The sequence below is a fragment of the Aythya marila genome (genome assembly GCF_965140915.1).
Source record: "Aythya marila genome assembly, chromosome: 22".
Taxonomy (NCBI): Eukaryota; Metazoa; Chordata; class Aves; order Anseriformes; family Anatidae; genus Aythya; species Aythya marila.
The window spans coordinates 45,441-60,960 of record NC_139063.1 but is presented as its reverse complement, the minus strand read 5'-3'; the positions used below and the strand labels follow the sequence as shown (position 1 = coordinate 60,960).

The window sequence follows — 15,520 nt, the reverse complement described above, 5'->3', positions numbered from 1 at the left end:
CTCCGATAATTAAAAACAAAACTACGGAAAGAAATGAGACTGCAGCAGAGGACGGTGAGCAATCTACTCTAAGAGTCCGCATAGCTGATAAACTGCAGCAAATTTAAAGCAAAAACGTAGTTTTTCCTCCGAGGCGTACCAAAGCCTCCTCCCCCGCCCGGCCAGGCCGCCTGGCGCGCAGGCCTTCACCCGGCCCCGGCCCCCCCTTCGCCGGCGCCGCCCGCCTGACGCCTCCCCCGGGCCGCGGGGCCATGGCGGCGCGGCGGCGCTGAGGGTGGCGGCATGGCGGGGCCCGGGGCGGTTTCTTCGCGGCTGGCGCTAGCCCTCGCCGCCTTGGCCGCACTGGCCGCCGTCAAGTACTACCGGGACGCCGAAGCCGCCCGGCAGCAGGTACCGAGAAGATGAGGGCTCGGGGGGGGGGGGGCGCCTGTAGCCGCGCAGCCCCTGACGGAGGAGGGTGCGTGCGGAAATGGCGGGAGGAGCCGGCGGTGGCGGTCGCCGCAGGGCTGTCGGGACGGCAGGGGTGAGGGGACGGCGGGCCTTGAGGTGGCGGCTGGGGTGGAGGTGGTCATCTCTGGCCTGAGGTGAGCGCGGAGCTTTGGTAGCCAACAGCCGTCAGTGGCTGCGGGGCATGAGGTGGCTGTGGGTGAGGTGACCGTAGAGCTGCGGTGCTCACCGTACGCGGCCGGCTGGAGGTTCTGTAGAGCAGGCTGAGGTGTTTTGGAGCAGTGGCGGGCACCGGCCTCGAAGTCATCGCTGGGATTGTGTCGGCCACTGCCAGGCTGCAATGGATGCAGAGTTGTGATCGCCACCAGGCACTGATGGTGACCGCAGATCTGTGGTGACCACCGGGCTGGAGATGGCCGCTGTTGGGCTTGAGGTGGCTGCAAAAGGCTGAGGTAACCGCCAGACACCGGTGACCATCACACAGCCCGGTGCGGGACACAAGCACCTCCCAGTGAACTCCGTGATGGCAGAGCTTTACTGCCAGCCTCACGGGTTTGAGCTGTGCCTAGCCATGGTGCTTAGGGTTTGCCCTGAGGACTGTTTCTAACTCAGTCATTGTGTCTGGCTGGGCCTCTGCCTCCTCCCCTATCTGCTTTGAGTCCAGTGGCCCCAGCCAGAAGAGGGAGGGACAAGCAAGAGCCTCAGACCCCCAGCCCTCTTCTTGACATAATGCTTTACACCTCCTCACATGGCCTCTGAAGATGTCTTTTCTTGCTACTTTATTTCCTTTAAAAAAGGCCCCAAATGCTCAGATTTTTTTTTCATACTAAAAATGCAGCTTTTATGTGCCTTGAATGACTTTGTCAGTGGAAGTAGCAAAAGAATAGAGAATGGGAGCTGAAAAATGCAATTTTTTATCTTTAAATTTGGCTTCTTGATATTGTTTCTGATTATAATTTTTATAATTCAGTTGACTTGCATTAAAATGCAGGCTTTGGTATTTCTATAAATAAAAAAACAAGTGTTTTTAAAGTGACAGGGCACTGCTGGAGATAGGAACAAAATGTGAACAGTCCAAGGTGTTTATTATTTTCCATTTAGATGAGCAACCCACGGGCAGGTGGGAGAAGAATACTCTTTGTGAACACCATAGCTCTCTTCCTCTACAAAATGACCAAGAAAGCTGTACTTTGTGAGTATGAAAATGAATTTGCGAAGGGAGTGATCCTGCAGAGCTGATACAGTGTGACAGTACTTTCTGGGGCACAGCTTTCTCTGCTTTAGCTGGCTCCTTAAAGGGATGCGTTGTTTGGTGGAGACAGGAGGCCTGTAGGGCTGCTGTATTCAGCTAGCTGCTGGTGTTCATGAGATATGCTCATGCATGCACAGCCATAAGTCGCCTGATCACAAAGCTACTGTCTGTCACTCTGACCAGTTGTGGTCATCAGAATAATTTTCTGGTAGTTCTGCGGCTGATGTTTTTTCATTGCTTAACCAATGTGAAAAGTGGAGGCTCAGAGGACTGGAGAATGCTCTCAGTTCTTACCTGTAGATTGAGTTTTGGATGATAATGTCCAACAGTAGGCACCCATATTCCTTCCTTCATATTCTGCTATTTTAGATGCACTCAGAGAGCACAACTGCTTCTCATTCTGCCTTCAGCCCTCTTAAGCAAACAATCATGTCTTTTTCCCAATACTACAGCAGCAGGTGGTCTAACCAGCCAAAAACTTGGTCACTCATTTGCCTTCCATCCCTTGAGGTCTGTGTCTGTGAAGTACAAAAGAAGAGACACTCTGAAAGATTCATAATTCTAACATGCTGTGGAGAGGACTAGGAAGTGGACTGTCTCCTCAGAGGCTACTATGCATCTAGGTCGTCCTCCTGTGCAGAGCATGATGTCATTTTGCAATGCCTGTGCAATTCCCTGTACTGTGTGCTTGCTCCTGGAGAGTGAGCGATCACATGGGCCCTTGCAAGATTAGTGCAGTATGTGCTATGCCCAAGCAAGCTCTGGAGCAGAGAAATATACTGAAGCCTGGCCCAATGGTTTGTGACATGACTCTGGCGTCTGGCTGTCAGTTAACAGGACAGTTGTTCAGGAAAATGTTGCTACTGATTTATACGGCCAAGTATGTTTGTCCCCGTTTGTTGGGGTTATAGAGGCAGAGTTTTGTCCCCAGGAATGTGGGGATTCTTGAGTGGTTTGCTCCTGTATGTAGATAAATAACTATCTTGTTCCTTCATTCATTTTTTCAGCTGTGTAGTTCCTGTGTACTCCTCTATGTTCCATGTTTTGGATCCTTGTCTTTCTTCAGTTGTGTCTGGGTCCATATTTCTAGTTTATGCTCCAGGCTCTTTATTTTTGCCTCTCAGTCCTGAAATTACCTTGGAAGGCTTTTAAGTGCTTCTGTTGCTGCAGTTGGCTTCCAGGCTGCATTAGTTCTGCTTCAGGCTGGCAGGCAACAGATGGAAAATAAACTAGTTCAGGAGCTCTGGGGATGGTAACAGTGCTGCAGGCAATAGAGAAAAAAAACACAGTGAAAGAGCAGACTACAGAGTATTTGTCCTTGCAGCTTTAGGCTTTTACTTGGGTGACAGGGGAAGCTGTCCCAAAATGATAGATCACAGGGGATCTGCTGTAGGCTGGCTGGAAGTGATGTGAATTGTCTGGCTTCCCAGTGTGGAGCTTTCTCATTCTGCCTGCAGGTTGTCCTTTTCCCTTCAGTGCTGTCAGTTCTGCAGACTGGAAATGACCAGAATAATTTAGTCTTTCAGGAAATGTTCCAAGTGAGACATTGCGTTTCAGTGCACATCGGTGCTGTTTTCCATTGGAGAATCTCCACATGGGTTTTGCAGGCTGTCCCGCTAAGTATTACTGAGGGAGAAACTGAGGCACAGGGTGGCTGGGATTATGTAGGGTTTCTGGAGAAGGTGGTTTGAGTTGTGGCTCCAAGTGTATGACAGAATGAGTAGGCAGTAGTCCCTGTGGAGCAAGGGGTCAAAATGCTCAGTGCAGTCCTGACACTGGAGACTTGGATGGCTACCTGCTGCAGCAGGACAGTTGTGCACACTACAACTGGTATGGATCTCGGCCTGAGTTTGTTACTTTTTGCAGAAGTACAAGGCTTCAATTGACTTCCTTGGTGTTTTTGTGATGTGACTAGTCACATATTTGACTGACGTTGTTTCACTATGCATTAGCTAATTACAGAAATCAGGATCTCCTGGTTGTCGTGGTTCCGCTCGAGTGGGCAGCCGAGCTCCACCACAGCCACTCTCTTACTTCCCCTCCTCAAAGAGGAATGGGGAGAAAATATGATGAAAAGGGCTCAAAGGTTGAGATAAGGACAAGAAGATCACGCAGTAATTATTGTAACGGGCAAAACAGACTCACCATAGGGAGACAGTAAGATTTATTGCTTATTACTAACAAGCTAGACAAGTGAAAAACAATGGAAAGAAACCAAAAGCACCTTCCTCCCTCATCCACCCTCTTCCACCTCCTCCCCCTGAGCGGCACAGGGGAATGGGGGAATGGGGGTTATGGTCAGTCTACAGCACTTCTTCTCTGCCGCTCCTTCTCGGTCACTCTCGTCCCCTGTGCTGTGGGGTCCCACCCACGGGATGCAGTCCTTGATGAACTGATCTGGCGTGGGCTTCCCACAGGCAGCAGCTCTTCCAGAACTGCTCCAGATATGGGTCCGTACCACGGGGTCCATCCCTCAGGAGGAAACTGCTCCAACCTGGTTCCCCTACGGGCAGCAGCTCCTGCCGGGTCACCTGCTCCTGCGTGGGCTCCTCTCCACGAGCTACAGGTCCGGCCTGGAATCTGCTCCGGCAGGGGTCTTCCACAGGCGGCAGCCTCCGTCGGTGCAGGGTCACCTGCTCCACCGTGGTCTCCTCCACGGGCTGCAGCGTGGAACTCTGCTCCACCGTGGTACTCCCTGGGCTGCAGGGGGACATCCTGCTTCACCATGGTCCTCACCACAGGCCGCAGGAGACATCTTCTCTGGCACTTGGAGCACCTCTCTGCCTCCTTCTGCACTGACCTTGGCGCCTGCAAGGCCGTTCCTCACTCCTCTCACTCTCCCATCTGCTGTGTGGCGCAGCGTTTTTTTTCCCTGTCTTAAATATGCTCTCACAGAGGCGCAAAACAACATTGCTTATTGGCTCGGCTCTGGTCAGCAGTGGGGCCCTTACCAAACATGGGGCAGCTTCTAGATCCTTCTCACAGAAACCACCCTAATGGCCCCCTGCTACCAAAACCTTGCCACGTAAACCCACTACACTGGTGCCCTATTCATGGTGAATATTCATGGTTTTTGGAGTGCCTTATAAAAGTTGGAAATTTTTCTGACAATAGACTTTTTCATTTGACTCTGAGCAACTCATTCAATTTGAATTACTTAGCCAGATGTAGTTTTAACGTGCTGATGCCAGTTATTCCTGGGCACTGATCCTTACTGTAAATAGCACAAAATCCTGCCAGAGGGCATTAATCCTTTGATTTGATCACTGTGCTTCTGTGCTGGAAAGAATGCAAGTGAACTCTGAAGCTGAGAGGGGTCAATGATTTTCTGTGAGAGGTAGGAGTGAAATCTCACTTGTCTCTTCTTCCCAAATTAGGAGCTGGCACTGAAGTCTTTGGGAAGTGAGGGACTGTTTCTCTTTTCTTCTCTGGACACAAACAATGATCTGTACCTCAGTCCAGAAGAATTCAAGCCAATAGCTGAGAAGCTGACGGGTAGGTTTCTACCTTGCAGAATTCTCTCTGCATAGATGGAGAAAAAGCCAAAGATAATGTCCTCAGCAATTTCTCTTGATGTCTTTACTTTTTTTCTGTGTGCTGTTTTGGGTCTTATTTACATGAAAAGAGTCTGGTAATGCTTTACATATATTTGAAGAGCCTTAAGCAGTAAACATCACTTTCACAAAGTTCAGTTTTTATAAGACTAAGGGTTCCATTGCTGGACTTCGCAAAGTATGTAAGTTACTTTGTCTAGAGTTTACAGAGGATTTGGGATGCGTGAATGCAACACATAAAGCTCAGTCCAGTCTAGGCCAACATTATTAGTGAGTCTTATTTCATTCATATGCTTCTCTGGCTATAGCAGTCTCTCAGATAGCAATTGTGAGAGATCATGCTTGGAGACTGTAGCAAATGTCTCTTGGTGGTGCCAAACAGGAAATGTGGTTATGGTAATGTACAGGAGAATTTACAGTACAATTGTAATACAGAGAGTTGTTTGCTTGTGCTGTAATGAATTGGTTAAAGCATGTTTGTCCTCTCGTAGGTGATATAAGAGTGCTTAACTGAGCCATGGGGGTTTGCAGTGTCATCCCCTGAAAAAAGGGCTCCCCTTCAATTCACGTAGCAGAAGCCAGTCTCTGGAGAGGGTTTGAGTTCTGATGGGTGTTCCCTTGCATACAGCATGGTAACAGCTGGGAAGTTCCCAGTGCTCCTGTTTTAGCCAGGAAAAAATGTATAATCATTCAGATGGCTGAAGAGAGGAGGAAGTTGAAAGAGCTGCTTAAATTCCTGTCTCTTTGTCTAGGGGTTACTCCCATCTCAGAATTTGAAGAGGAAGAGACGCCTGATCCAACTGGGGAGACATTGTCCATTGTGGCTAAATTCCAGCCTCTGGTAATGGAAACGATGACAAAGAGCAAAGATGGTTTCTTGGGAGTACGTATCATGCAGGACATGTATGGCCAGAAATTCCAGTATAAACACATCCTATGGGCTGGTGTGATAATCATGAATAAGTATGAGCGAGGTGGTCTGGCTCCGGGCAGTAGTACTTGATTTGACCGACAAACTCACTGCTTTCTTCATCATTGCCTTGTTTTCAGTGCATGCAGTGCTCAGTCCCAATTAATACGCCCTTCCTGGGAAGCTTGAAGCGGACATTAGAGGTGGTTTTCCTGGAACGAAGTCCAAAAGCAGTGGTGTTATTTGGCCTGTTCCACTGTCTCCCATTTCCTGTTGCTCACATAACTGAAAGTTGACAGAACTATTTGGATGTGTTTGGGGTGGTGGGAAGAATTTAAACATGATTATTTTTTCCCCCTGTCCTCCAAAGCATAATTATATCCATCAGCATTGCTGCATGTTTGAGGAGTCTGGTCTAGGCTCTGATGCTATCTTTTGTTAACAGATTTCTCATGTCGCTCTGTCTGGGCTGAGGAATTGGACTGCTCCTGCAGCCCATAAGAGTGTAATGCTTGCCAAACAGTTTAAAGCCTTTCTTCCTCCAAAGAATAAAGTTGATCTTGGGGATCCATGGTGGATAATACCTAGTGAATTGAACATCTTCACCGGGTATCTTTCCAACAACAGATTTTACCCTCCGCCTCCCAAGGGCAAAGAGGTGAGATATTTCTATATATCTGAGAGGTGGCTTTTGTATAAATGTGTACTGCCTTATGGCCCAGATTAACTGCTTGGACAAGGCTGTTGCACTATGTCTCCATGGACTTTCAAAGGCAGCTAAAAGGCTGCAACATACAGCCAGAAGCGCTGTCTTCTAAATCAGAGGTAAAAACTGAGAGCAGGCAAAAGCTCTGTGTGTCTGTCATAGACAGATGAGCTGAGCAGAGTAACTTCATCTTGCTTTAAGAGTTTGGGTCCTTAGGCTAGCCTTTCCTCAATGGGGCTGGGGGGGGGAGTGGGCAGGCGGGCCGGGGGAAACGGTCATTCAGAAAGCACTTGAATGAGGTGATTGTATTTTGCAGAACAGTTGCTTTTTGCCACCCTGGAGGTAAGATATTTCATTGACAACTGAAGTGACATGTATACATAGTTTGTAAAGCCAGGTGTTTATGTCGCATTCACCTGGGGTGCCCAGATAGGTGTTTGTGATCACATAATTTATATACTTTCAGATCCTGGTGTGTTTATTGATTGCATACCCACTCTTTGAAAGTCTTAAGTAGTGTTGTTGGATACAGCCCCATAGATCAGTTTACCATGCTCAGACATTCACCTGACTGGGAGGATGGAAACTTGGAACAAGGGGAATAGCATAAAAAACATGGAGGATGGATTTATTTTAAAGCCAGTCTCTAGTTTTATCTCCTTACTTTGTGACTAGGCAAGTCTCCGAGCTGATTTTTAAGCCATGGCAATTTTCTCGTCTTCCTGATCTGGCAGGTAGTTATGGTAGTTATTTTGGAGCTGCATCTGACCTGTGATCTGCACTAGGGAAACCATTCTCATTTTTGTTCTCTAACAATTCTTTCCCTAGATCACAATCCACAGACTTCTGAGCATGTTCCACCCACGCCCCTTTGTAAAAACCCGCTTTGCTCCCCAGGGATCTGTGGCCTGTATCCAAGCCATCAGCACCTTCTACTATGCCATAGCATTCAGGTAAGGCCATGGGTCCAGGTTGTTAGAGGTGTTGGGTAGACCTCTTATTTTGTACCATATCTCAGGGGAGTGGAGAAGGCTGCTGTGATCCAATGCCGTAGTACTGGATCTGCAGTCATGTTCCCAGACAAGACAGATGTGCCCTGGCTAGGAGGGAGGTAAAGCAATTCTAGGAGGAGGGTGGTACCCAGTCAGCTCTTGCCCATGTGTGATGCTTTGCTGATGCCCACAGGAGGCGCCCATGATCCCAGTGGCACTGAGTCCCTGGTGAAGCAGGGACTGTTGCCTGGGCCCAGGGCAGCAGCCATCCTCTGTCACCCTTGACTTAGAAATGACCCTTGTTGAACAGAGAGAGCCTGATTATGAAAGGAACTTGCTAGATTTTGTTTAATCATGGGATAGAGTGTTTCTCCAAGGCAGGGGGGAAGATTCTGTGGAATTGTTCTCATGTTTTGTTGTGATTGTTGAACACAATTTTATTTGCCCGATCAGGATGGAAGGGAGGCTGAGGGAGCTCTAGTCTGTTCCTGTGTTTCAAGGACTGATAATGTAATTCATCCTTCCTGGATGTGCGCTTACTGCCCACTTCCAAAAGGCATCAGTACCAGAAACTCTGCTGATCCAGGGAATCTGCTCCAGTCTTTTACCTGTTTATTGTGTGACATTAAAAGGTTTTTGAACTGAACCTCTCTCCCCTATTAGCTTTGTAAGTCTGGTGCCTGGAGATCATTTCTCCCTGCTATCATTTGCAGTACGTGATTCTTTCTCTCCTGGCACTGGAGCTCATGGCTCCCTTCTAATTTCAGGATCCACGCTGAGTTCCAGCTGAATGAGCCACCAGACTTCCCCTTCTGGTTTTCTCCAGGCCAGTTCACAGGACACATCATCCTCTCCAAGGATTCTTCCCATGTCCGAGAGTTTAAGCTCTTTGTCCCTAACAACAGGTACAGCTGTTTCTCCCTTTTCTATGTGCTGAACAGACTTGAGGACAGTTATAAATGAAACCCAGTGGAATCCCTAGTGATTTTAGTGTCTGTCTGAAAACACTGAAGTTCGCCAAAGTCTGATGCTCATGCTTCAAAATATTTTTGCTTGTCATTTCACAGGTTAATGTTTTGTGTGCGTAGCTTCATGCCGGCTCATTCCTGCTCTCTGGCAAGCAGCTGGAAGTATTTTAGGGGAAAGAAGCCTAAAATCGCTTTGCCTGTGATGGCTGGAGTGAAAATTCTGACATTATCCTGGTGACTCAGTCCTTATGGCTCTGTCAGCGTGTTTGTTAGAGCAAGCAGACACTTATGGCTCTGCCAGAACTCCTTGCCAAAAGCCTTTTGCCTCCAAAAAAAAAAAAAGACAATTTTAAAAGTTCAGCAGGATCAGAATGTGCAAGTTAAGTGTTGTCAGGAAAGGGTGTGCAAATATACTTCTCTCTTCCCTTAGTTTGACAGTACTCAAAGGTATGAATGCATTTGCCCAGAAGGTCTGGTAGGTGCCTGGACCCTGAGCTAACAGGGATCTAGTGTTGCTAGTCTTGTGCAGGGAACACTGCGATCTCCAAGGACCTAGAGATTCTGGGCCTCAGTGCTGACCCTACAAGAGGAGCATTGGGGTTTTCTATACACAGCTTTAGTATTGGGTGACTGAACATATTGGGTTCACCTTGCAGGTCCCTGAACGTTGATATGGAGTGGCTGTATGGGGCGAGTGAAAGCAGCAACATGGAAGTGGATATAGGTTACCTGCCTCAGGTCTGTAGCCACAGTCAGTCTTCTGTATGCATGCAGTATCTTGGCAGGAACTCATGCTGCCGTGCACCTGAGCTGTATAACTTCAATTATCCCTGCTCTTCAGAGTTTTCTGTTCAACACTCCAATATAATGTTATAATAATCTCAGGTGATCTGTGTATGTCTTCCACAGTAATGTGGCTTAGTACTGGCAGCTTTTATGACCTGCCCTGGGTTGAATCTTAAGCTCCTGGAGTCATGCGACTTCTTTCCATTTAAAAAGTTGTCTGCCAGGCAGGGGGGAAGATGGAACTAAACCCAGGCTGTGAGCCCAGAGGGGGGTGTATGAACAATGGTGTATCTGGATTTAGAAACTGCATGAAGATATTTGGTGGTAATCCCAGCTGTTGGGACAGGAAACATAAGTTAGAATTGTGAATGGCTGAATTGAATTGAACCATTTTCTCCTAATCTAGATCAATGTTACTTTTTAGTTAGCAAAAGTCATGAAAACAAACTTAAAAAATAATTTCTGTTGTACCTGAGCTCTAAGCTACAGGGAAGCTCCTGAACAGCTTCCCCGAACAGCACCCTCTCAGGCTAGCCATGGGCTGTATAAGGGTTTTGTTGATGGTATGAATGAGACTAGCCCTGCAGATCCCAATTATTTTAAAGAGTTGGCGTCCCACAGTCAAAAATCTTCCTCTGGGAAGATGGCAATGTGGAATGAAGAAGTCTTACGCATTTACAACTTAGCAAGCAGAGACAGACGATAATTGAAGGAAATGAAGGTGCTTTCCTGTTAATCCCCAATAATAAAACACATCTGCAACCATTTAAGTGCAGCTCCAGGAGACTAGAGAATATAGAGACTGGAGACTAGAGAAGATAGATCCAGCTCTATCTTCATTAGAAGCTGTACAGTCTTAATTTGTATCTTCATCCTGTTCTGGAGTACAGAATAAACAGGAGTGGGATATCCACTGTTTCTAACTCTGAGCTTTTTCTCCTGCAGATGGAGCTGGAATCCACAGGGCCATCAGTTCCCTCTGTGATCCATGATGAAAATGGAAATGTCATTGACAGCAGAGATCCCTCAGGGGAGCCTATTCAGTTTGTTTTCGAAGAGATAACCTGGCAGCAGGAAATCCCCTGGATAGAGGCAGCCCAGAAGCTGGAAGTGGCCATGTATCCATTTAAGAAGGTGAGGAAGGGGCTGTACTCTTCCTTGAAATGTTTAATTAGGGCGGATCATTTTTACTGAGCTGGCCAGTCCACCTTGAGGACGAGCAGAAGCTAGAGGCCGTAAACTGATCAACATTTAGAGTAGTGTGAAGGGTGTCAGAGCTCAATGTGTGCCTCCCAGGCACTGCTTGTGTGGCTTGATGGGCCTCCAGTTTTTAGGTGAGGAAGAACAGCAGCTTTGAAGGGGTTGCACAGCAGCACAGGCAGGAACAAGGCCTAGATGTCATGTGCCCCAGACTTGTATTGTAAATGTAGGCTCATCCTTCCTTCCTCTTATCAGTAGCCACTAATGCTGCTTCTGTGTGAGGCAGGTAATTGCACAGCTTTTGAACTTGTTTTTCTCTGGCATTGCTTTTGCAAATTTCAGCTGCTTTTGGATCAAGTTTTCCTTATCAGCAGGAAACACACAATCCGCCTGTGCTGCTGCATCCTGCAGTGAGACACAAATTAATAGCATTAGGTGACCTAAACAGTTTAACATATCAGTAGCCTGTGAAGCAATGGCAACTGCCTGTCACTGTTTCCTTGGCTAAAGGAGTATTTCAATGGCTGCCTCCTTGTGCTTGAGCTTACAAATGTCCCTTTGTGCTGCCAAGATGTTAATAAAGTTCCCTTCATTTGAGTAATTGAAACAATCTCAGTGCACGGTCCCTCACAGACAGTTTTTAGGCTGTTTCAGTGAGGTTTTGTAGTAAATATGTGAAGTCCAGATTTCACAGGCTACTGAGGTGCATTTGCAGACAGCCTGCCTGCGATTGTGCAGATGCTGCCTGCAGTGTGTAAATCTGGGACTCTGTGGGTGCCAGTAACATCCCACCTTGCTGTTAGGAGCTCACTGGCTGTTCGTCAGGCCTGAGGGTAACTTTAGCTTCCTGAACATTTCCCAAAGTAAAGGCCCTGTGTCACATGGCAACACAGTTAATGCTTCAGACTTACCATCTGCTATGCTACATCCCACCTGAGCAGCAGTAACAAGAATACCAGCTGAAAGTGAGGGTGAGAAGAGATTGCTCCTGCCCAGGAAATGCATGTCTGCCCCCTGTAGTCCCTGAAGTGAGGGAAGATGAAAGCTGCCCCTGGGGAGAGGGACAATTGTAATTTGCTTCGATCTACAGAAACTACTGCAGATCTGTGCATGTCACCTGTGGGATGTGGCAGGTCTGGTTCCTTCTGACCCCACTCATATGTGGGAGCTGTTCCGTGTCTATTTCTCAAGCTGTCTGTCTGCCTCCAGGTCTCATATTTTCCCTTCACACAAGCTTTTGAGAGAGCAAAAGCAGAAAAGAAGCTGGTGCACTCGATCCTGCTCTGGGGTGCCCTGGATGACCAGTCCTGCTGAGGTGAGGGACACTACCACAGTGGTTGGAGGAATGATGCACCTCATTCTGGATCTGAGAAGGGCTGGGTGTCAGGGAGCTGGTCAGGAGCCAGGGATAAAATAAATGTTGTATTACTTGTTTTGGGTGCCTGCACAGAAAAGGGCTGGAAGTGGGGAATTACTGATCAGAGCTTAGGTCCCCAGTGGCAGGATTAGGTCTGTTTTAGATAAGTCCTAGTCCAACACACTAATTCAAGTGACTTTGTTGAGGGTAAGCTGTGCATCTGGTCTTTCCTCTTTCTCTTCCCCTCTCAGTCTGCTAGGGTAGAGGCTGCATCTGTGGAGTAAAACGGACACTGCTCTCTGCTTTGTTGCTAACACCTGCACAGAAGAAGCCAGAGCCAGGGGTGGGATTGAAAATGTCCTGATGTGTAGCCATTCCCCAACGTGCCCAATAATTTGCATGCCACATTGGGCAGGAGTAATGGGTGGGAGAGGTGCGGATATCTTTAGTCTTATTTGCTCTGCTCAGTATGAAAAGCAAGAGGCACTCAGGGTAGATGTGCAGTGCCTGAGCCTTTCCAAAATGCACCAAACCAGTCAGCTTCAATGACAGGCTTGTTCTGCTCCTTGTGTTGTCTTTCAAGTGAATGGGGTCTGCTCTGGTGAGCCTTCTCTGCCAGCAGCACACACTGGAAGCAGCAAGCAATGGAAAACTGCCAGCAAAGGGGAAATTAGACAATATGCCAGGCTGGGGGCAGCTCACCAGCTGCTGCAACAGCTCAAGCAGTGGTGTGAATCATGGCAATAGTCAGCTTGGGAGTCACTGCAAACTACTGTCTGCCTTTCTTTGTATGCCAGGTTCGGGGCGAACTCTCCGGGAGACTGTCCTGGAAAGTTCGCCCATCCTTGCCCTGCTGAATGAGAGCTTCATCAGCAGCTGGTCGCTGGTAAAGGAGCTGGAAGAGCTGCAGGTGAGTGCTGGAGCCACATCTGCCTTCTTTGTGTTTGGTGCTGGTGAACACAGTGCCAGGAGGTGCTGGCAGGAGGGGAGAGCTCACACCTGTACCAATGGGGGCTCCAAGCTCTCTGTGACCTAGCAACTGCAGTGGCAAAACAAACACTAGATGGAGGCAAGCTAAGAAAACAGCACAGCGAACCCTTTCATTCCATCATGTTGCCCATATTAAAAAACAAACCAGATGCTTCACTGCCTTATCCCCGTCCCAGGCTTTGTGCTATCAGCAAGCTGACTTCTCTGTACGCAAGGGAGCAACCAAAATAACACTGAGTCCTGATCCCCTGATTGCACCTTTCCCCTCTTGTGAGCCTGCCCCTAGGCCTATGCTGTCAGCTGGGGTCAGTTACAGAGCTGGAGACATTAGAAAAAGCTAGGGTTGGACTGTTCATGTGACTGGGAACTGCCAGTAATGGGATGATCTTATTTTGGGGGGAGAAAACCTACAGATGAAATGTGAGGAGGGGAGGCTGGCTGAAAGGGACTACTAAAGCAGATCATGACAATAGAGACAGCTGTCATGGTGGCTTTTTGGGCTGCCCCCTCATCCCATGTTAGCTTTACCCCTTCCACTCCATTCTGCTCATTTTGGTGTATGTAAGAATATTTCTCTGGGTTCTCCTTACAGACCAACAGAGAGAACGAGTTCTACAGCAAGCTGGCTGACCTGCACCTTGAGAAATACAATTTCCCCGTGGAGATGATCATCTGCCTCCCAAATGGCACGGTGGTATGTTCATTACCCCTTCAGCTGGGCTTGGTTCTCCCCACCAGAACGTGCTTTCATCTGCAGAGCCTGAAGTGAGAGGTGTGCTACCTCTGCTGTTCTCTGGATCCTCTGACCTTTGTGGGGCTGTGCTTTGCTCTCAGGGATGCTGTGACAGACAGACAGCAGCAAGTACTCTACCAAGAAGTCTGATACACGTCTTTTTATTCTGAAACAGGACAACAACAGTAGGGGAGAAGAACAATAAAAAATGAACCACGTCTGCCTACATTTCCTCGTTGACTTTTGTTGGAGTTAGTGGCATTTGAAAAGCCATTGTAGCTTTTTTTCCTGCATCCATTGTCCCTTGTGTTAATGTTCCACTTAAATCTCTCCTTGGCAGCACCTTCTAAATATGTTTACCTATATCTTGCTTCCCAGAGTTTTTCACAGCAGATCAGCCATTAGCAAGTCCACGCACTTTGGCTTTGCTGTGCTCCCCAATGATCTCTTCTGCCTTGGATTTGGAGAATGACAATAGCTCCTGATGCTTCATGCTGTGGGGCTTTGCTGTGGGTCAGTGGCCTGGCTGCCTGCAGTGGAGGATCCTACCACTGCTAATTTGATTGTCCCCCACACTGCCCAGACCTTAGCTAGTAATACTTGCAGTGACTCCTTGCTGTCTCTTTAGTGGCTCTCCTCCAAACTAGGCTGTGGACTGGTGAGTGGCTTCTGCTCAGGAAGTTACAGCCTGTAAGGGTTTCTGTGGTCAGTGGCTACACATCCCCCTGTCCTTTATCCTTTGGGGAAATGGAAGGCACAGTGGCATTTTAAGCTCACACACTGGTTTTGCAGCTACGCTAGTCTGAGAACATGCGCCCCCTCAGTTAGCATAGATGGGCTACCACATCCCTAGCCCTTGATCAGAGCTGAGTTTTATGCCTGCATGAGTTTTTCCAAATCACCTTCATATTTTTCTTAACCTAAGTGAGGGCTCAGCACTTCGAGGGAGAAGAACAGACCATTGTCTTTCACACATCTTTCCCTAACTAAAATAGAAACCTGAGTCCTGGATGCTGAACTAGGATTTGCAAAATGTTTGAGATTCTTTAAGAGTTGCTACAGTATTGTCACCTGTGCCCTGGCAAGAGGCCAAGGCAGTAGATGAGGTATTGTGCTTGTCTTTAAAAACTCCTCTCCTCATCTGTTTTCTTTCCCAGATTCACCATATCAATGCCAACTACTTCTTGGATATTACTTCTATGAAGCCTGAAGATGTTGAAAGCAGCGTCTTTAGTTTCTCAAACAATTTTGATGACCCTTCTACTGCAACTTACCTCCAGTTTCTGAAGGAAGGACTGCAAAGAGCAAAATCATACCTGCAGACCTAAAAACAAAGGCACCTGCATGCCCCCGTGGAGATGGCCAAACACTTCAGACATCTATTTTGATTGCAGCAGTTCTTCCTCATCTTTATGCCACTGATTTTAAGATGCAGACTGCTCCAAGAGTGGTGTCTTCCATACCTTCTTGCCAGCAGCAGCAGCAGCTCCAAGCTGTCAGCTACTCTATGGCATGGATCCCAGTTCTTTGTGGTGACATTTATTGACAGCTATGACAACCAGTGCATAGTGGGACTGTAGCTGAAAATGTGTAGACATGGAAGTAGGAGGATCTAGCTGGAGGCT

General features: G+C 47.8%; 1 protein-coding gene across 1 annotated transcript; it reads left to right on the top strand.

The window, feature by feature from the left end:
- The first annotated feature begins 230 nt into the window (after window positions 1-230).
- On the top strand, window positions 231-15,231 carry SELENON (selenoprotein N). Its single transcript, XM_082777617.1, has 12 exons — window positions 231-390; window positions 5,077-5,194; window positions 6,006-6,136; window positions 6,609-6,821; window positions 7,698-7,822; window positions 8,629-8,766; window positions 9,486-9,567; window positions 10,561-10,749; window positions 12,025-12,130; window positions 12,970-13,082; window positions 13,755-13,856; window positions 15,053-15,231. Exons 1-12 carry the CDS (start codon window positions 283-285, stop codon window positions 15,221-15,223), a joined length of 1,596 nt encoding a protein of 531 aa, XP_082633743.1. The 5' UTR covers window positions 231-282; the 3' UTR covers window positions 15,224-15,231.
- Window positions 15,232-15,520: the final 289 nt, after the last annotated feature.